The following is a 21,100-nucleotide window of genomic DNA, read 5'->3' as shown; positions in this document are numbered from 1 at the left end:
CCATTCACTCATGTAGTCAGCCAGCCTTCTGGCCGACCATCCCGCACAGCATTGATCCAATGATTGACCCTGTACTGGCTAGATCAATACATTCTTAAATGGCTTCTTTGTAAGTACTTAGGCACAATGGCCAGCCGTTGTTTGTGTGGTTTATTTCCAAGGTAGTGCAGGGGCCTAAACCAAGTCAACTTTCCTTTTCTTTTCCACTTACATGATCAAACCAAAGAGAAGACAGGGTGCATTGAAAAATCTATTGAGCAACAAGTATCTGTCTACAGAACAATAAAAAAGTCAGTGGCCTATACAAAAGTACTTGTACTGACTAAAGACTATGAGAAACTTCAGATAAAGATGTACAGTCTTTTAATACAGCAAACTTACAGGCGTGGAGCTGTACTATTTGTGCAGAGACACATAAAGCTGACATATAGGAACTAGTGGTGACAAAGGCCAAAGTTGTTTCACCTCATGTCACCTTTGTCTTCCCAAACAAATGGTACTTGAACACACTGCCGACTGAAGCCAATGAACAACTAGCACATATTTACCATACCTGCATGAGAGGAAGGGAAAGAGGAATACCAAGGACTGTGTCCACACACAAGGCAGCCTTAGCTTACCATTTTCAAACTATTTTTGCTCACCAAAGACGGTTTATAGCTGCTTCTAGTGGAGCATATAATAAAAAGCTAGAAATAACACTACGGGCATTGTCACCCTTTGGTCTCTTCTTGTGCATGGGATCGCCACAAATTTAACATGATGAATTGGCTGAAAAGCCACTGGCAGGGGTCAAACTAGTGCTGGACACACCGCATAAACTAAGGTGACAGAAGCTCACCAATGGCCGTCAGCTTGGTGTGTCATGGCCTTGACAGAGGCGAGCAGATCGACAGGTAATGGCATACATTTAAACATTTATGGATGAAAGAAATCAGGATGCAGATAAAAAAAAAAAAAATAAATTCTATGTCCACTTCCATGTTGGATAACTGTGATATTAAGTTGTGTAAGTAATTTATTATTTTACAGAAAGAACAACTGTATATAGTCACAGCAAAGATATTACTTAAACAATCTTAACCTGAAGAGCTGTAGTACTGGGTAGACTCATATTCAGTATACCACTGTGTGTCCTATTGTGGCATGGTGTGCATACACAAACCCTGTTGGGTTAGAGCTGGGGCTGGGTCTTGGCATTAAATGACTGGGACTCTGACAAGTCTCGGAGTTCTGTCACTGCAGTTCACAGGTCTTGTTAGCCAAGGTGTCGGCAGGGGTGGAAATGACTGTGTGTGAGTGTGTATGTGTGTGAGGTGAACATTAGACAGCACTCCTACCTCCACCTCCTCACCTGACACCAGCAATAAAACTAAACAGGCCAAGGTGCTGTGCTGTGTGTGCATATGTGTGTAAGTGTGTGTGAGTGTGTGGACGTGCACACAGGAAAAAAAGGGGCATGTGTGGCTGCAGGGTTGTTGCTGCTGTCACCAATTTGCCGGGGCCTCCAGATGGGAGTAGGAGTAAGGTGACGGAGCTGTGGCTTGATAAACACAGAAGCCCTGCTTCGATTTCCCATCCAGTCCACTTTGGAAACACATGGCTCTTCCTGGGCGCTCATGGCCCAGGGAACAAGGGGGAGAAAGGAGGTAGGAGGCAGAGCCACAAGAGAGACATAGTGATGGGTGTGAAAGAGAATAACAGTCAGGAAGAAGGCTGAAAGAGAGAATGATGGTGGGGAGGTAAAGGTGTGGAGTAGAGATAGGAAGAGGGTAGAAAAAGGTGACAGGTCTAGTGGGAATAATGTGTATTGACTTCTAACCAGGTTTTTAACATGTTTCCAAAAATAGGCCACACAGAGAGAAAAAGAAAAATTAAGAGAGAAAAGATGAAATTACAAGCCTGATATGAACTGAGAGAAATGTAAGTGACTTTCAGTACTTACAAAACTGAAAAGTGATATATTGGATGAAAACACAAACATGCAGGCTAAATCTCTCCTCCATCCTCTTCCTCCCTCAAACCTTCTGTCTCCCATTCACCTCCATCTCTTTTCGTTTTGCTCAGAAAAAACTTGCACTGTTCCGCCTTTCATTTGACATCAGAAGTTGAAGACCAGCTCCAGTAGTAGGAGCAGAGGAGCGTCAGTGGAGGAGGTGGTGCACTGAACTCCCCTCTGCACCCCAGAGAGTTAAGGAGATCACATTTTAACCCCCCCCCCCCCCCCCCGCCAAACCCCTCCCTGCCACTTCTCTCCTCCATGCCTTAACACCAACATAAGAGGACAAGTGTGGGCTCTAAGCACCAGTGATCAAACACGAGCGGCTGCTGAGTGCGCTAGTCTCAGGACGGTTGGCCTAATAGGATTGGAAGCCCCCAGGTGAGCCAAAGGACACCTCCAATCAGTGTGATTAGTCAAAGGCTGAGGAGCATTTTTAGCTATAGCGCTGAGTGATGTACAGTGCTAAAAGGATCACATGGGTTGTGGAGCATGCGGGCAAGTCATGGAATATAGAGCGGCGGTTGACGGCTCATGTCAAAGTTTTGTTTGGGATTGATAGAGTTTAATGTTGGGTGCAGTTTTAATGTGTCACAATGATCCAGAGGTTTTGACTGCTAATCATTAGGAAGTGTGTAATGTGTGGAGAGTGTAAATAATCTTGTCTTCCTGGCTAGTGTACATGGCTACTGTGTATGCTGTAATCATGTATACTGTGCACACATTCTTGATGCAATGACTGTGCATGCAATGACAGAAATAAATGTGAGGCTCTGCATGCTTGCTGAGTAAAAAGCCTCCCCATGCATACAATTACACACACGCACACATACATAACATGCCCAAATACACACACACACACACACACACAAGCTTTTATAAACTCATCAAATTCAAAAAACAATTACCAGAGACTGAGCTCATCACTGACTAAGCAAAAGTCATCCAGCGTGTAAAACACACAATATAATTAGCACACACATCAAGCTGCTGGGTCCTACTGTGCATTAATGATGCTTCCCTCTGAAGTGAATTATGGTTTGATGAGTGAGAAAGTGAGTGAGGAGGGGCTGTGAGGAGGAGCAAGACATTATTTGGAGAAGCAAAGGAGGATACAGTGTTAGAGGGTAAGGTGAGAGGGAAGCTTCTCAACCTAAATTTAGTCTGTCTTCAGCGATTCACTCTTTTTGCCATAAAAACAATCAACCCTTAGAGATATGAAAATGTAGGCACGGATGACATTTTACTCACTTGTGGCGAGGGCTGTTATATGCCAGGTACCACAGGCAAAATCACACACCTGTATAAATTGGAAACAGCTTTTAGACTTTAAACTCTAAAAGAATCCAAAAGATTCCCCCAACTTGATTTTTGTATTACGCTGAATCGAATGTAACTCTAACTCTATTATTTAAAAAATATGTAAAGGTAATGTAATAATATATAATAGGTATCTTTTCTTAAGTTAAAGGATGTTGGCATGTTAAATAGCACAGTGTGCAATCATTAAACCAAAAAGTTGTCAGTTAAAGAGAGAAATATTTTATTTCACAGAAAGGGTAGAGTGATGGGATTTCCTACAAATCTGCATTGGGTTTGAGGGTTAGACCTTTGGCTCATATGTTTCTCTGGGATGCTAAAACTCATACTTAGAATATCCTGAGGCTCTCATGTACTTAAGACTTCAGAAGGCCGAAAGCATAATTTTTCATTCTCACACTCACCTTTCTGCCTCCTAGTGGAACAGGCTGGGGGGTCCAGAGCCTTTTTAGGCCTGGATGATCACTGACCTGGGACATGCAGGGTACCTCACCCCATTGAAGCAGCTGTCCACCTGCTGCAGATATGAATGAATAGGGTAATGTTCAGACAAGCACATTAGACATACACAGAGTGTCAACTTTCAAGTATTTTTTCATCTATGAAAAGAAAACCTTCAAGTATGAGATTGCGTTGATATTGTTTTCATTAGTTTATAACCATCAACAATGTAATACCAGCTACCAGTTTAGGTCCTAGATCATATTAACATTGGCTGTTGAAACAACATTCATATTTTTTGGTCATGCTACAATAACACAGCTAAGTGCCAGAAGTGGTTCTCTCTATTCAGTGGTTCTGGGGCCCGGAGGAAACCAGACCTTAGTCTAACACAGATTAGCTTACTCTTGAACCTTACAACTCTGATTTCCTCCAAATACTAAAAGAAACACTGAACCTAATTAGAAACAGTTAAATGGAACTGAGAATTACACCCTGTCAAGTTTGGTGTAGTTTCAGAGGGAGAGGTGATGTACAGCATCGAGACCGAAACTTTTCGCACACTATCACACACACAACTTTTTTCATGGCACGTTAAGCAAAGAGAGTTCTAAGTTGGCACTTGGCTCAAAGACACACACACACCCAGTATAGACTTACATACAGCAAACACTCAAGCATCCACTCCCTCATGCTACCTCAGTCTTCCTATTTAAACCTGCCACTAATAAATTTATATTTACTGCCTGCATTGAGGACTGTTAAATTATGGCATACAATAAACTTGGCACACACATCTCAAAAGCTCTTTCAGGGGATGTTAAAGCAATATAGTAAGCAATTTTCCAAAGTGGATTACAAATTTCACATCCAGGTTTTATTGCACATTACGATAACTTAACCACATCTAAACGTTCTGCATAAATGGGAAATATGTGCTGCTTAATATGCTATTTTTCATTTTTTAAGAAGCGCTTTGCAAACCCTGCCAAGCGAGGGAGCATGCTGGTTTGTGTGGTGGGGGAGTCAATAATCTTTATGAGGTGGATTTTAATTACAAGGAGATAACTGAGTATCCTCCTCACGGCAAGTCTCCATCAATCTCTATTCTGCATCAAGCTGTACGTAGCCTTCGTGCACACACATGCACGCAGACACAGATACCCTTTCAGACATGATTGATCAATCAATCAGTAATGTATTATTTTCATCTCAGCGAAGCAAACCTTATAAAGGCACGAGGCAGCCGTTGCTAGATGGTGTTTTGCCACAGACACACAAACAGTCTTACACCACTAACACATGCATATACACACACACACACAAACACACACGCACACACACGCACTTGTGCGAAGACGACAGCAGGGTAATCCAGCTAAAAAAGGTTAAGGCTGATGTTTTCCCAAAGAACGACGGTCTGTGAAAGGTCAGATCAATCATGTGCTAAGCATGCCTCGTAAGCAATCCATAAAGAGCTTGTTTTAAATAATAACATTTTATAGATCACCTAAAGACATAACTGTACCACCGGCGGGTGGGCCCCTATGCTCCAAGCAGTCTTCAACACACCACGAATTCAAATGGGAAAAAACGTAATATGTTCACTGCGGTTCAGTTAATGAACCTGTGGCATTTCCAGCGAAACTATGCACACAGTGCCAGCAGACGTCTCCGTTCGACAATAGGCAATTTTTTTAACAGAATATTGCAGTAGAGCAGTAGGCTGTAAATGTGCCACGATCTTGAAAGAAGCGTAGTGCCTTTTCGCTTTAAGTAGTTGACGCTACATTTGTAGGGTAATCGCTTTAATTCCATCTGTCTGGCATAAGGCAAGCAACAATTGAAGGAGAAGTAGTTGCCTGACACTTTGCTGTAAATGTGTTAGAACTAGGTTTGTGGCAGTTCAGCAATTCTCTATGGTGTAGAGAGGAAAAGAATCAGATTGTTGTAAATCATACAAGTTGGAAAATAGAAACACAAAATCTGATACAACCTGTTTTTAAATTTAGTCAGCAAAGCAGGCTTAGTCTAGAAACCCAGTCTAGTGTAAAGGCTGGTGTTAGGATGATGTGTTTCCTTATCGCTCAGTTTTATTTATAACAAAGCAACTACAAGAACAGTCTGAGATCTTAGCTGTGTAATTTAGGGGGTATCTGGTTAAACAACAAATCAATTCATTTTGTACATCATCTAATACATAGCACTGAAACTGGGTGCACTATTGCACAATTCTGCACTAATGAGGCTGAGTTTGTGCTCCGAGTGATGTCATTTGAGGACGCTGAATCCTTGTTGTGTTAATTAAAACTCAATGAAATGATGTAGATGAAAAAAATTTGCATGGCTCAAAGCCACAGTGAGGGATACTGCTGGGAAAATAAGAATTTTAAGTTAATAAGTTGTTTTATATAGTATGTAGAGTGAATACAACTTTTAAGAATTGTCAAAACGAGAGATACGAGAGTATCTGCAGTTGCAATTAGCTGCTTGAACATTTGATTTGAACAATGCTATTTAACTATACTTAGCACCTTTAGGCCAAAATATTACCACAGTAGGTTGGATTTTTGACTCACCTGTGACAGCTGCACTGTAGCTGTCCCCTGCTTGTATCTGTGTGATTGGCTCAGAATAGCTGAGAAGACAAGGGGTAGCGATGTGAATCTTGTCCTCTCCTAGTCCAAGCTGTCCCTGCAAGAGAAATAATGATACAGTGTCAGTCACAGGATTAAATAACTTTATTTCCAATGATTTCACTGCTTTTTGACAGATTAGTTATAATAATAATGGTACATATCTTAGTGGTATTTCAGATGTGGGGAAACAACAATAGTATATTATATTTCATCCCATCCGCATTCATGCTGCCCTGCCAATTCTGAGTGTAAACATGATTCCAACATTTGTCAAAGAGGACTTGCATTTCAGAGTATCATATTTTAAGCAGATCTCTGGAAAGCCTTGTTATTATATCTGCTTCATATGGTTATATATGACACAAGGAACTGGCAATTCATCTCTGCTCAAATGGCAGTCACTGAGGAGGAAATACTGTTAAAAAAGGCCCACTGCATATTTCTTTCAACAGACAAAAAGTCTACCGTGTTTCATGTTTCATTTACCATTATGTACAACCGCCTGGCAATGCAATCCCTCATCTGTGAGTGGGTCTGTGTAAAAACTCTATTGAAACACAAAGGCTTAATAACCATTGCATCTTGTGGAGTACAATAGAATGCATTGTCCTCAATTTACATCTCTTTCTCGGTGTTACAAATGGTGAGGGGGTTTAAATTGACTTCTCTCAGCTGTCCTGCTCCTCTCTTCCCTGCTCACTCCTGCAGAGATAAAGGGCTTTCTGCACTGTGCTCATGTGCACGTCGGCATGCCCTGGCATATGTCTGAAAGTGAGCACAATATGCGTGGGTTTACATTTGACTGTGTGTGCGCCATGCAGTAATCTGGGTCTTTAATTGCTTATTCGTATGTGCGCTACTGTGAGGATTTGTAGATGCGTGGCAGCATATGTTCCTGCTGTGTAAGTGTGTGTGTGTAATAATGGGTGTGAGTGTATTTACTTGCATGTGTGTAACTTTACTCGCATTTAGGTACTGTGAGTGTGCTGTTCTGCCCATACTTGGGTCTTCGTGCACATATTTGTATGTCTGCATGCGTTTATGTGTGTATTTCTGTGCGCGTCTGAGTGAATGAGCACTGTCAGGTGCTGCTCCATGCTGTGCCAGCTGCATCTGGAGCCATCTGTGTTGGGTCTCAGTGGGAGGGGAGCGGATGACTTTAATATACTTGAACCCCAGACAGACCTTTTCCAGACAGTCGTCAGTTTGAAACCAAGACAACTGGGCCCAGTCAAGCTGAACCTGCAGATCTGGGTGATGAGCAGGAGACAGACGCTTTGGTTACACTGTAACCCCCCGGTCAGACTCACTAGGGAACCTCTGGCACTCAGATAAACACAAACGCTGGAATCTATTTGTTTCAATGATAAAATTGTAGTGTTTTAAATCCGAGGATGCTCTCACCTTCCCTTTGCATCAGGGTTCTTTGTTGGTCAAAACACATTGCATTTTTGTTTTGTTTTGCTGAGTTTTGACTGAGCATAGGTAGTATAAGTACAACTAAACAAATGTCTCAATTGATATAGATCTGAGAGTTTGAATGTATGTAGCCACTACTAATGGGATATTGAGATTTTTTTTTATTATTATTTATAATATTAACCCTTCACTAAACCATTTTTTAAACAGTAGGCCTTGTTTCAATATGTTCTTGAATGAATAAGTGATTGATTAAAAAATAAATGAGCTGTCTATGTTCACAAAAAATTAGAAAAAGTAATATATCAGTATTAGGAAACCTGATGTTTTGACGTGGGTCTGCCTTTATTAAAATGGTGCTTGATAGTCAGAACTTATGTGTTACCCCTTTTTTTCTCAATAAGCCATTAGATTGCAAAAAATTGATGGATATGACAACTGCACTCAACAAGTCACCCACAAAAACAGCACAGTATATGACCACACAGTCCATCACCATAAAGACAACACAGAGGCCTAGTAATAATCCTGCAGCAACAATATGATTAGTGAAGCACAAAATCAATTAATGCAGCAATAGAATCAATAGGTGTCTCTCAGCATTTATGTCCTACAGTTAATTAATAAACAAAAAGAACATTAAGCAGCAGAGCATCAGACTGCGGAAACGACTGTCATCAGTCACTGTGTGTGTACTGATGGCATCAGCAGGAAGGATAAAGGAAAACATACATATAAAATGTGAGCATGGTGAAATACCAAACACACCCATGGGCAAAGATGCTAACACTATGTAACGTACAGTACATTTGAGGGTATGAGCATTCTTAGAGACATGGTAATATACACATGTGCTTAGATGTTCCCTTACACACAAATAGAGACACATTATTGTAATTTCCAGAGGAGGACTTGTGGATCCACGATATCAATAATGCTCATTTTACTCAACTGCTGCACAACAGACCATATTAACATCAATTTGGAACAGGCCCAGGGTTCGATGAGGCCTGAACTGCTTTGGAACCAGGCCCAGGGTTTCTCCACCACCATCAGGCCGGCTCCTTTATTACTTACCATGCCTGATGAGTCACTCTCATCATTACATTACAGACACAATTGCAATCGACAGGCAAATAGCCACAGTGATCTCAAGCCATCCTTCAGACATAAATAAACACATTGTAATATTCAATACTGTTAAATGTACCAAAGAAAGGACTTGTTTGTGCTTCACTTTCATATAATCTCTTCTCTGAGTTGGTGGTAAAGTCACATGTCAGGCATGCCTGAATTGTTTTGTCAGGTAAATATGTTTGGATCAGATCTTCTTTATTGCTAATCTGTTGCATTCACACTGCACTCTCCACTATCCTGTCGCAGTCTATTTTTCCCCTGACTACGAAATTTTATTTCCAGAAACTGTTTTTATTAGATATTTATACTGTAACCTGCACTAGGCTGTAGCGACACTGTCTATTTTCTATGAGAGAGCAGCTTTCTTTTCTTGCAGTGTCCATCATTATTTAGGTTGTTTGGAGCTCACATTAGGCATGTTTTGATTGTTATGTCTGGCTGGTCGAAGTCCTCTAGCCGACAGTTGACCCTGTTATCGCACAATTGACATTAGGAATCGAGACCTAACTCTAGACAGTGGATGTAGTATTTATCTGTATTGAGTTTATAGCATCAGTTCCACTGGCATGCTGGGTAATTCAATAACGAGTCACGTAAGTAATAGTAATAACTATTTAGATCTTACATTTAAGAAAGAGTAAATGTTAAGGCGATTGTTCCTCCATTAAACACATGATATACCACTTTGAGTTTCATCTTCGGTATCCCCGTTATGCTGTTACCATATTGATTCTGGCAGTGACACGCGCTATCTGACATCATTCAAATTCCTTCTCACCTCAATCATGTGATACAGCGCAGGCCGTCCGTCTTTTAGTCTCAATAGGAGGAAAACAATGAGATTTCTATCTGTAATACTATTACCAGCCGTAATAGGGTTAGAGCTGCCTGGGTTTACCTTAGTAAGGCAGCAGAGAACTTTATTAGGTTTAAGACCTTTTGCTTTTCTACTTTCTCTGCTGCTACTGATGCATAAGGTCCTTTAAGCCCTAGAGAGAGGAAGGTATCAGCTTAGTAAAAAAAAGTTTAAGACGTCCCCTCATCTCACTTCTTCTCAAGCAACAAACAATGTGTTATCTTTCAGGAGGTGGAACCTTTCCTATTTTTTTTATGTGTTGACGGGAGTAGTTTCGGTGTGGCACTGTGCAGCTGATTACAGGGGGAGTCTTAATCAGGTGGCGCAGTCTGCTTGGGGCCCCTGGGGCCGAGAGTGTGCTACATCCTGTCACACTGCACAGAGAAACAATCAATCATCAGAACGGTTCCAAGACAGAGGAGAGAGAGAGGGCAGGAAGATAGCAGAGATGGAGGAAGAGCAAAAATAAATGTTGGGAATGTAGAGGCAGGAGTGGAAAAGAACAGCAAGGAAGAATCAGTGAGGAAAAGAAAAAGTGGAAGAAAGAAGAACAAGATGTAGGTAAAGAGAAAAAGAGATGGTGCCCTTCTGGAGACTAACTTAGAATTATACAGATGGAAATCCAGTGAGTCTAGTTAGACAAGAAACCACCCTCAAAAGTATGAGAATAGTGTGGAAGCCAAGGCCACGTCAAAGCTCATAACATAACTGATGTCTAACATTTTTATTTCTCCACCTGTCTCCCTAACCTTCACCTACTTGTTTGTTTCACTGTCCTGGCAAAGCCTCATCCTTACTGTCAAGTTGTAAAAGTGATCACATTTTGCCTGTTGTTTTAAACAGCCTCACAGACAATCACCAAAGACTCAGAGAGAGTGGGGAACAGAGGGATTGAGGTGGGCCTATTTTACACTCACTGGGCTTCGTCTGAGGGCTGCGTAATGATGCTGCTCTTTAAAGAACATCCTAAATGAAAGGCCAGAACAATCCTCAGTGACAGGTGGGATTGTTTTTATCTAAGAGAGTAGGAGAGACACGATGAGGCTCTTTCTCTCTTTCACTCACTCACTCACACACACACACACACGGACGCGCATGTATGCATTTCAGGGCGTGCGCATGCACATACCTTTGATTATGCACATAAATAAACTACAGTAGATTCCCTAAAACACATTTCCTGCTCGGTCCATGTGAATCACAAGAGTTAAAATGGACAAACAGATCCCATAAAGATGATTTATAGTATAGAATTTAAAAAGATGTGCGTTCTTGGCACACCATAAAGGAAATGAAGTGGTCTAAGGGAGGGCTCAGACACTTATTCCACCAAAAGCTTTTAATCTCCAATCTGGAGAAAAACAGATCTCTTTAAAAAGTTTGTATGTATGTGTGTGAGTAAGAGGGGACAGTGAGAGAAAGACATAAAAAAACCTGGAGTCCAATGTTGTCTGCCTTTCCTGGCAGGGCTAAAAGTGGAAAAATGTTTGGCTCACCTCTTGCCCCATCCCCCAGGAAAAGACATTCCCACCATCTGAAAAAAAGAACAAAAAAGAGAGAAACACAGTGAACCAACAGTCCGCAAACAATTCAAAAGAGGCAACAAATAGAAGCCTGAGGTTAAAATAGAAAATAAAAAGAAAAAAACAAAAGCAGAGGGAGAGAAGGGAAATGCGCAGCTGACAAAAGTGGCTCAAGCATCATACATCAAGCACTTGTTACCTCTCCCGGTGCTTGTGATTGCACATGACTGCAAACAAGTCAGTGATAAAAATCTGAAGAAAGATGAGACCGATCGGGCTGGCTTTAAAGATCATCAATCATGGCCCTGTAAGCTCAGATATTATTAGTTCAAGTAAAGCTGCACTCTTCCATTTTATGGACATCATAAAAGACTTTGGAGGGGCTGGGGGGGGTGGGTTGGAGGAAGTCCCCCCAGTGTTTTAACTAGGACTGGGATGGATGTGTTTGGTAAAGCACACCGGATGGATGGACAGCTCTAAGGTAGTAATGCTAACTGAATCATTCACATCACGCTGGACTCCCCAGGAAAAGAAATCTGGGATGAGAATGTAAAAACCCACTTATAATATGTTAGAGTAAGTAAAAGTTTGTGGTAAAAGAGATGTTTATGTTTGTAACGTGTGATATGTATGGGTGTGTATGACCTTTCAGAAGGTAAATGACACCATGCATGGACCTTGGGAATTATTAACACACAAGAATAATATTTAAATGATGTGTGCATTTATACATCCATCACAAATGAGCTTTGAGATGAACTGGCATCAATACACACTGCTCAGTTTTACTGCCAAATTGTGACACCAATCAAACTCTTGCATCTTGCATTTTCATACATTTTTTAAGATAATTAACACATCAATGTAATCTTTATTAATGGGAAAGAACTTTACCTTTAATAACATTTAATAACATTTATTTATTATTTAATACATTATCATTTAAACATACATAGAAAGCGGTGTAAAGTGTACATAACAGCTGCTGACAAGGTTTTCCTTAATAATGTGCATTGATAAGGCGCTTTATCCTCAAGGTAACTTTTTTAAGTGAGGCATTGAATAATATAACAACATAAAAACAGTGGATAACTGAAACACACGCAAGATTTTCTGTGATGAGATTGACTGAATACTTTCTCCTAAAATATATGTCAGGCCACACCACTACACGCTGGGCAATGACTTTGTTTTCTATTCACTTACTCCTCACAACTTTTTCCCCCTTTTTCTCTCTCTGGCTGCCAGTGAGGACATAAAGGCTGGTGTGAAGTCCATCACTGCCTGGTGAATAGCTGTCCTTTGTGCCTCAGAACATAATTCACAGGCTGAAAGGACCCCAGCCCTGCCATAGCACCTTTATGTGCTGCCTGATTTAAAAGAACTTGCATGTCCACTGAGGTCTCCCTGAAAGCATTCTGTTGTGTTGAACATAATCGGTTTAGTTTTGAGGATTCAAAAACCAGAGGGCAGACAGCAACGATACCACATTCCAAATTGTCAATTTAGCTTATTTTCTATAGCAAGTTGTTAATATAAATAATGTTTGTGCAAACGCTCATCTCACTAACGTCTGCACAGTTGTCAAGGAAACCTAACAGTTTTTTTTACTGCCAACATGACCTTATTTAATATATAGACCACTTCATCACTCCATGCATTACAATTTTGCACCCCTGAAGCAATATAATGTGGTGTTACAGCCAGCTCATGTAACGATGTCGTTCGAATGTTGTCCAGTAAGACAATTTTTTATTATACTTTCTAACAATAAAACTTTTTTTGTGAAAATGGGGGGGAATCAATAACACATCAGCGTCTCTCCCTGTCTCTCTGTCTCCTCTGAGCTTGAGACCAGGCTCGTTAGGCCTGACACTGGCACCCTGGTGAACAAAAGAACTGCAAGGCTTAGGGCTGCCCTGGAATGTCAGCGGGTTCACATTTCACATGCAGATGTGTGACCCCAGAGCCCTTTAGAGGGAAGGTGCGCTTTAACCTCACAGAGAGGCAGAAGGAGGGGAGAAGGGGAGTAAGGGGCACCTTAAGGGGAATCTGGGACTGGGGGAGGGGTAAAAAATTAAGAATGTCTGAGTTTGTATCTGTTCTTCTAATGCTATATGTATCTCAGTGTCTGTCTTCCTTCTCCTTCCCAAAACACCACTGCACACAGTTAAACTCTCCCGATATACCTTATAGAATAATATAATTGTCGATATTCTGAAAACTTGTCAGAGCCGTCTCCTTTATGTGTGATCTGCAATGCGCCCCCTCTCCTTCCTCTTCTTTGGAAAACATTAAAGCATTAACTTTTAAAGTGCATACTTAAGATTTCTCCCCAAATAATTGAAAATGCACAATGGGAGGGGTTATGTAAGGCAAATGTACTGTGAGATCTGCAAAGGAAACCAAAGCTACTGTCATCTGTTCTCTGTAGGCCCAGCCAGGCACAGCTTCAACTCAAGGGCTTCACTTTTCTATAACTTGTTCTCCTTCCCTCGTTGCTCATCCAAGCCTAGCTCTCTCTGTACCCGTTTGCCTCTCCCTCTCTCCTTTGCTCTCAATAGTGACATCTTCAAAGAAAACAAGATCTTCTGCAAAAGCATGAAAACTTCAAGCACGTTTGTTTGTTTTGACCCTGAAGCCCTCTGCTACAACCCTCCACCTCCAACTTGCAAGTCCTGCAAAATACATGAGGTTGAGAGACCAAATTCAGAGCTGCATTTTCCCCTGCCTCCCTGCAACTCTCAATCTTCCCATGTGCTATTGTTGTGTAACTTTAGTAGAAAGCAGCTTTGGCATATGGCACTGCATCGACTACAACCACGCCAAAAAAGTAAAATATGTTTCTTAAGAGGCTGAGGATGATCAACTTTTCAAATACATTTTATGTATTTCTCAAAGAAAGTAAAAATAAAAATCAACATCATATAAAAGTGCATGCACACACAGTCACTACACGCACAAATTTATGTTTCTACACTGACTCATCTAGCTTGGCCTCTGTAGATGTCTGTGTTCAAGATTGGAGTTATGATTTCTTTTTGGGAAGTACAAAAGGGCCTCATCTATCAGCAGATTGCTGCTTCTAGCCAGGCCCAGATCTGTCATAAGAGGGAAATATAGAGGATAAAGCCTTAAAAAAAAAACAAAAAAAAAAAAACAGCACAGTGCAAACTATAATGCTAAGAACTACCTACGATGACAATAAAGCAAAATCAAGAGACCTCTCCAGTTTATATATTTCTCTCCTCATCTTGCAAGAGAAGCAATAATGCTTGAAGGAGTACAATGTGGCTGAGCTCATAAAAAGTATTAAGACAAAAAAGAAAAAAACTTGCCCGTTACTCTGAAACAGGATTTCTGCAATTGTGTCTATCTGAATCAGTGGACCAGTTTTAAAACTTGGTCCATATTTTCCCTAGTTTGGTTTCTTTCCGCACATAAAAAATCCAAGTAAAGGAAACTGCACCACAAGAAGTCAGGTGAGAATTGTCTTGTGTGTTTACTGGTTAAATGGGGGTGGGGTGGGAGAATTAAAGTAAACACAAGAAGTAGATTCAGTGCTGTGTGGTGAAAGTTGCTATGAGTAAAATTTGTATAATTTGCAAAGACCACAGGTTGTCAGTGGGTTTAGCTAAAATGTGCTGTTTTGGGCCAGATCAAGGTCAGATCAAATTCTCACCATAAACAAAGCTCTCTGGAGTTTGTTTAGGACTGGACTCAGACAACATTAAGTAAAGGGTCTCTGTGAGGTTGTTTTGGTCTGCACCTGGGTGTGATTGCGGTATTTAGACCTGCGCAAAAAAAAAAAAGGAACCGAGGGTGAAAATGAATCACAGGACTAAAGAAGGTAGATTTGAAAATGCCTCAAGAGACGTATTCTGTCGCAATGCAAATATGTGCTTAATTATTGTTAATTTTAGAGTCTATGCGAGATTTTATTCTGCAAAAATATCTATAATCTTGCCAGAGTGCTTTATTGTATATTTATATAATCTACACTATGTGTGTGTGTGTATGCTCTGTTTTTATCGGTTCTGCCCTCTAATAGTTGAGACATCTACAGGTATAGCTTCCACAGCAAGGCCAAGGGAGCAAGGGAGCAATCCATAGGCCTGTGTAGCCATGGCAACTAAACAAGGAATAGGCTAGATGTCAAACGAGTATGGCTAAATTACCCATTACAGAAAGCAGGAAGGGGAGAGAGGGAATACTGGTCAGGGCACAAGAGGCTAATGGGGAGATAAGATGGCCAACATATAGATTACACATACACACACACGCAAACACACACACACACACACACACACACAGAAAATGATGGAAAAACAGACCATGGACTGTCACACAAGTGCTGGTGCAAACACATACAGAAATAAGTAAATACAATTAAATGTTCCAAACAATCACAAATAGACCCCTACAAAGAAAGTCATCTTGAACATAACTACATGTAGATATGCGCATAAACAATACACATAGGGGCACAAACAAATGCATGCGCATGCATGCACAAGCACTCACACCAACACACACACACACACACACACACACACAAACACCAGCTTTCAAAGGGCACAAAGGGAAGACAAAATGCTTTTAATAAAGACGCCCTCTTGGAGAGATTGCTCGTGAATGTGAGGGAGATGTATTTATAGGAATACTCCAGTGAGATCCTCTCTGCTCAGCCTCACACACATGTTAGGGAGAGGGGAAGAGAGAAAGAGAGAAGGAGAAAGAGAAAAAGAGAGGTTATACTAGTGCCTGTTTTTTCATCCTAATGTTTGATGCATAGCCTATTCCTTGAGTCCTATATCCTATAACTATAAGAACAAAAAGTGTAAATATCTAAACCATTTCAGGTGTGAAAGGGTATTGGCCTGGTGGCCATCATAGTTTGGATATAAACTATGTTGTGCATATGTGACAATTCACGCTGTGAATAACATCTTTGCTCACACATACACGCAACCCCGCAACACACAGAGTCAGGCAAGCAGGCTCCTCCTGACTTTAATGCTGCACATTCATTTGCATGCACCATAATTAGCGTCAGGCACACAGAGGCTGGTCCTGGGGGAGCTCTGTGATAACCGCTTCCCCTTCTATTAGGGCTCTCATTCCAAGAGTGTCAGACATTGCACATCTTCATTGTGGGGCCTGCAGCACATTGGCTCAGTGGAACCTCTGCTGCTGTGGCAAGACGGGGGAGATATGGGGCTGCAGGAACGGTGGAGGATGCTAGACTCGGTGGAGATTGGGTAGAGAAAGGAGGAGAGAAAACAAGGACCGGAAGATGTAAAAGACAAAAAAGGAATGAGGTGATAAGTTTGGAAGACAAAGAGAAAGAGGGAAACAGAGACAAAGAGAGGTAGCAGATGGCAAAAGCGGTTACACATTGTGCAGCAGACAGACAGGCTGGACAGACGTAATGAATGCAGTTATTAAATTGTTTCAGCTGCAAAGAGGTCTATTCTTATGCCATTATAAAGGGAACAATTTATCCCCACTGATCGGCCCTGTCTCCTTTCTCCTCGCTCACTTTGATCTGCCAGCATATTGCCTTGATGTGTCCTATTCAATAGCGAATCTGGGGCAATTTTAATGCTTTTGTACCTCGCCACCGCTCCACTTCTCCCTCCCTGTTTAAAAATAGCTGTTAATTATAAGTGCAGTTTAAATGTCTCTAGTGACCCAGAAATGCAGGTTGGAGCGAGAGGAAGGGATTGAGCATCTCTAAGTTTAAAAAGAGCAAGACACATTTCTTTCCATCTTTACCGTGCTTTCTTCAATCCCTCCTTCTCCTCACCCCCTCCCAGTTCTTTGTCTTCTTCATTCACCTCCTATCCGATTGTACGTCTCCATTCCTTTAGACTTCCTCCACATTTCCTTTGCTCCATCTCACACTCTCTACTTTTCCTCAGTGGTGTTTCTTCAGCTTGGTGGGAGTGAGCAGAGCTATAAGGATAGGGGAATCAGTTCTGTGTCTCCAACACATGAGAGAACTGCAGCGAGACATCGGCGACTATGGCTGTGAAACCGCTTCAGTCTGCAGATTGTATGTGCATCACACCGAGTCTTTGTATGTCTCTCCTCAACTTTCTCCACTTACGCAGTCACAGGAGTGGGATGTTTAAAGGAAAGCCATGACAAGGTGTGCTAGGTAGCATAGTACGAGCGGAGTATACCTGTGGGGAAGAGAAGGAGCTGTACAGGGACCTGAGGTGTGTACCTGGGGGGTGCACTGTTATAAATAAAGCATTAGCCTCTTGAAGGGACCAGAGATGTGAAGAGCTGTCTCTGCAGCTCATTTTCCCCACTAACTTTAACTAACAGTTAACCCGCAGGCATGTACATGTACTCCTTTCATCACTGAGGGTGTACAGTATGACAAAAGGTAGAAGTGAAGTAAACTGTGGGAAAATCTGGGTAGCCTTTCACTCAAAGAATTTCAGGGATAAACTTTTATATCAAAAGTGGTTGACATAACTAGCAAGGAAAATAATCTTCTGGTGGATATTTTCTTGAACTATGTAAAAATGAAGCTAATAAAGTCTAAAATGTTAGCACCAAAGTTAGGTGATATTTTATTATTTGGTGGAAAATTACTGCGGGAATAAAAATGTTAAATCATAATTGTAATGTTGGTACTTATTATAGTATTTCATAATACAATAAAAGTGTGCCGCGTAACCGCTGCATGGAGGCCTTATCTCCTCTGCATTGCAATAGAATATTAGTATGAACTAAAATGTCCCATGATCAAATGGGACAATAATGTCCCATATTGCACCCACCATGGACTGTTTATGGGTGTGTTTGACTCCAACTCAGTCAAAAACACGAGACCTCAGAGAATGTTAAATATCATGGGGTCAAGAGAGGGTTTCTACATCCAATTGTTAAATGGCCCACAAAATATATTAGCTTGACAACATATTGTTTTGTTAGCAAAACTTTTATTTTTTGTTTTGGTTAACTTTTGCAAATTAAGAATAACATGATTCTAATAATCAAACAATGCATAAAATAATCCAGATACCATTCAATCTTATGCTGAAATTAAAGCTTATTTTATTGTTTACACAAATCCGTTGCAAACTGATAAGCAACAGTCAAGGAGAGAATATTAAGGATATTGTGAAAATTACTTTAAGCCAATTAATCCCCCCCCCACACATATTGACACGCTCTTATCTCATGTTCTTTCCTTCCCATTCCCAAGGTGTACGTGCTTCAACCTGTCACTACTAAGTTTTTTCTCTTTTATATAAGTTGCTAATACCAAGACCACTTGAAGAGCAAAGGTCTCTATCCACTCATGACAGTTTTATTGTACTTTCAAACTACTTCAGTATTGTCTTGTTTATAAATGCAGCTATACTAAAAACTCTATAGGAAGACTTATGCTAACCTTGGCACAGTGTAGGCTTTGCTATTGGCTCTAACTAAAAATTAATATGACCTCTGTGTCTCTACACTGGCCGGCGAAACAATGATATACAGTGTTTCTCCATAAGTAGCCATGGTCTGGCCTGACAATGGAAATATGTACAGGAGATGACTGAGCAGTGCTGAAACAAGCCCTGGATGCAGGTCCACTCACTCAAGGCGGGAGAGGACTTGACAGATAAATGAGAACAATGTATTGGTTTGTCCACAGGCATGGCGGCACTGACAGACCTCATAAAACAAAGTGTTAATGCTGTCCTTGGTAAGGAAGGCATGTAGTAAATAAAATGTTATCTAGTAGCAGTGTGAGAAGCATCTTTAAACATCAGCACTGCCTGAGGAAACCACACAAGTGGTGAAAATGGCTCTCAAAGCAACATCACTGCCTCTGTAACATAAGATAGAGGATTCTTTCATGCTGAACTATTTTTCACTACTACTTCACCAACAGTTGTTCTTGTTTTATTGTTGTTGAGCTCACTGGAAGACAAATGATAGTTTTGCATTATATCAAGCAAACAGACGTGCTGTTTTATATGTTAATAAACATGTCAACACAACAAGTATGGCACTAATAAATCAAGGGCCATCCTGATGCCAGGGTTATTCATAGTCCAGTGGTTTAGTGGTTAATGTGTTAATTCTTCTATAAATGTCAATGAAGTTCAAATGACAACATTAACGCATCTGTTTTGTTCCTTACAAAAGCTGCTTCATGCTGGAAAGCTGGAGTATAATGTTTGACCAGATATAGTCAAATTTCAACCTAAGAAAGGATTACTTTGAATAATCTGAATTAAATCTGATTGGATCTTCTGGCAATTCAGTCATCTATTCAAAAAAGGTTTGATATATTTTTTGTAACCAAAACTATGTCAATGTAATCAAACTCCTGAAATTACATAACATTTTAACACAAAAAACCTAAGAGACGGTGGTAGAATCACTGTGATACAGTTTATAACCACACACAAAACATAAACAAGAGACAAACAACAGGAAAAAACAGATGAGCAGGGTTGACAGTATAGAGATGAGAGCTAATGACCTTGATAAGACCAGGGACACGAAGCGCCTGAGGAGAAGACGTGATGTTTTGCTACAAAAGTAGAGTAGTACTGCTGGTGACAAGAGGAGATGAGGAGCCTGCACTTCCTGGCTGGTGTTACACATTAGTGTTGTTTTTAGCCAGGGGCATCAAGGGCGATTGCGTGTGTGCTTACAGACTGAGGTACGAAGACATCCCGGTCGAGGCCTTGCATGGTGACAGAGGCTGATACCAATCTAATGAGATAAGAAACGTATGCAAATGAACCTGGCCACAGTTCACACTAATCAGCTTAACGCCCTGATAGATATCAGCTATCTGTAGCATCGCATGCACACACACATTGGCACACATATGCACACAGACTCTCAGAAGTTAAAGCCTTCAGCGAGAGGATTTACCATGCACGTATATAAACACAGGGATTCACACAAACACGGCCGCTTGCTCAACACAACTGCTAAAACCTGTAAACTACCGATGCAAGTGTACACACTCAATTAACCAAATTAATTAATGATACCGGTTCTTAGGTTTTTTCCATAAGATAAACTGTAATGATTAGGGCCCTGATGGAATGTGGCTGAATGTAACCTAGAAAGGACTGACTAGAGCCTAGCGGGCAGTCAAAACTGAAGATGGCACTGATTTTATATCATGTCCATGCTAAATTACCTCAGTGCTGTCAATCAATACGTCAACATAGACTAGATTTTTCAAATTATTTTTTTATGACATTTTTAAATGTACGTTAACTAATGTTTAATGTTCTAGCTTTATGCCAAACGACGTCTCCGTGGAACAGCAGACTAGCGAGTGTGGTCACCAGACAGATGGAAGGTTGTGTTCCAGCTGTACAACACATCTCGCTGTAGCTAATATTATCTGTTGGAACCCAGGACATCCTACCTGGTGTGGGGACAAAATTGTGACAACCAGTTAAAGGCTTGCCAGGCAATACCACAGCTTTCCTTCACTCACTATGTTCACTGGCATGCAGTCAGAAATCCTCAGGCTGTTTACATTAGGACGTAAATATTTTTCATTGGTCATTTCAGATGTTTGATATAGAAATGTACTTAGTATGTTATTCCCTGTGAAAAGCACAGCGACATGTAATTCTGTTGGCTTTGAACCTTTGAATTTCTCAGATGCCATGTCTTCACACAATTTCTCTCTTTTATTTTCTCTCTCATTCCATTTCTCCCCATGTCTCTCTGCTTCTTGAATCTCACTCTGACATTTACCGCTAAGCTACCTATTTCA

General features: G+C 40.9%; 1 protein-coding gene across 1 annotated transcript in view; it reads right to left on the bottom strand.

Moving 5' to 3' along the window:
* Nucleotides 1–21,100, bottom strand: part of LOC137136751 (uncharacterized) — a 173,535-nt gene that overhangs the window by 6,931 nt on the left and 145,504 nt on the right. The window contains exons 3-6 of the mRNA XM_067522428.1: nt 11,308–11,345; nt 6,340–6,454; nt 3,724–3,836; nt 3,251–3,299 (exon numbers count right to left, since the gene is read on the bottom strand). Of these exons, the coding sequence (XP_067378529.1) occupies nt 3,251–3,299; nt 3,724–3,836; nt 6,340–6,454; nt 11,308–11,345 (315 nt within the window). The remainder of the gene's footprint in view (nt 1–3,250; nt 3,300–3,723; nt 3,837–6,339; nt 6,455–11,307; nt 11,346–21,100) is intronic.

This window comes from Channa argus, chromosome 11 (assembly GCF_033026475.1).
Source record: "Channa argus isolate prfri chromosome 11, Channa argus male v1.0, whole genome shotgun sequence".
NCBI classification, from domain to species: Eukaryota; Metazoa; Chordata; class Actinopteri; order Anabantiformes; family Channidae; genus Channa; species Channa argus.
Note: the sequence above shows the minus strand (reverse complement) of the source record. Positions and strands in the feature narration are given on the sequence as shown.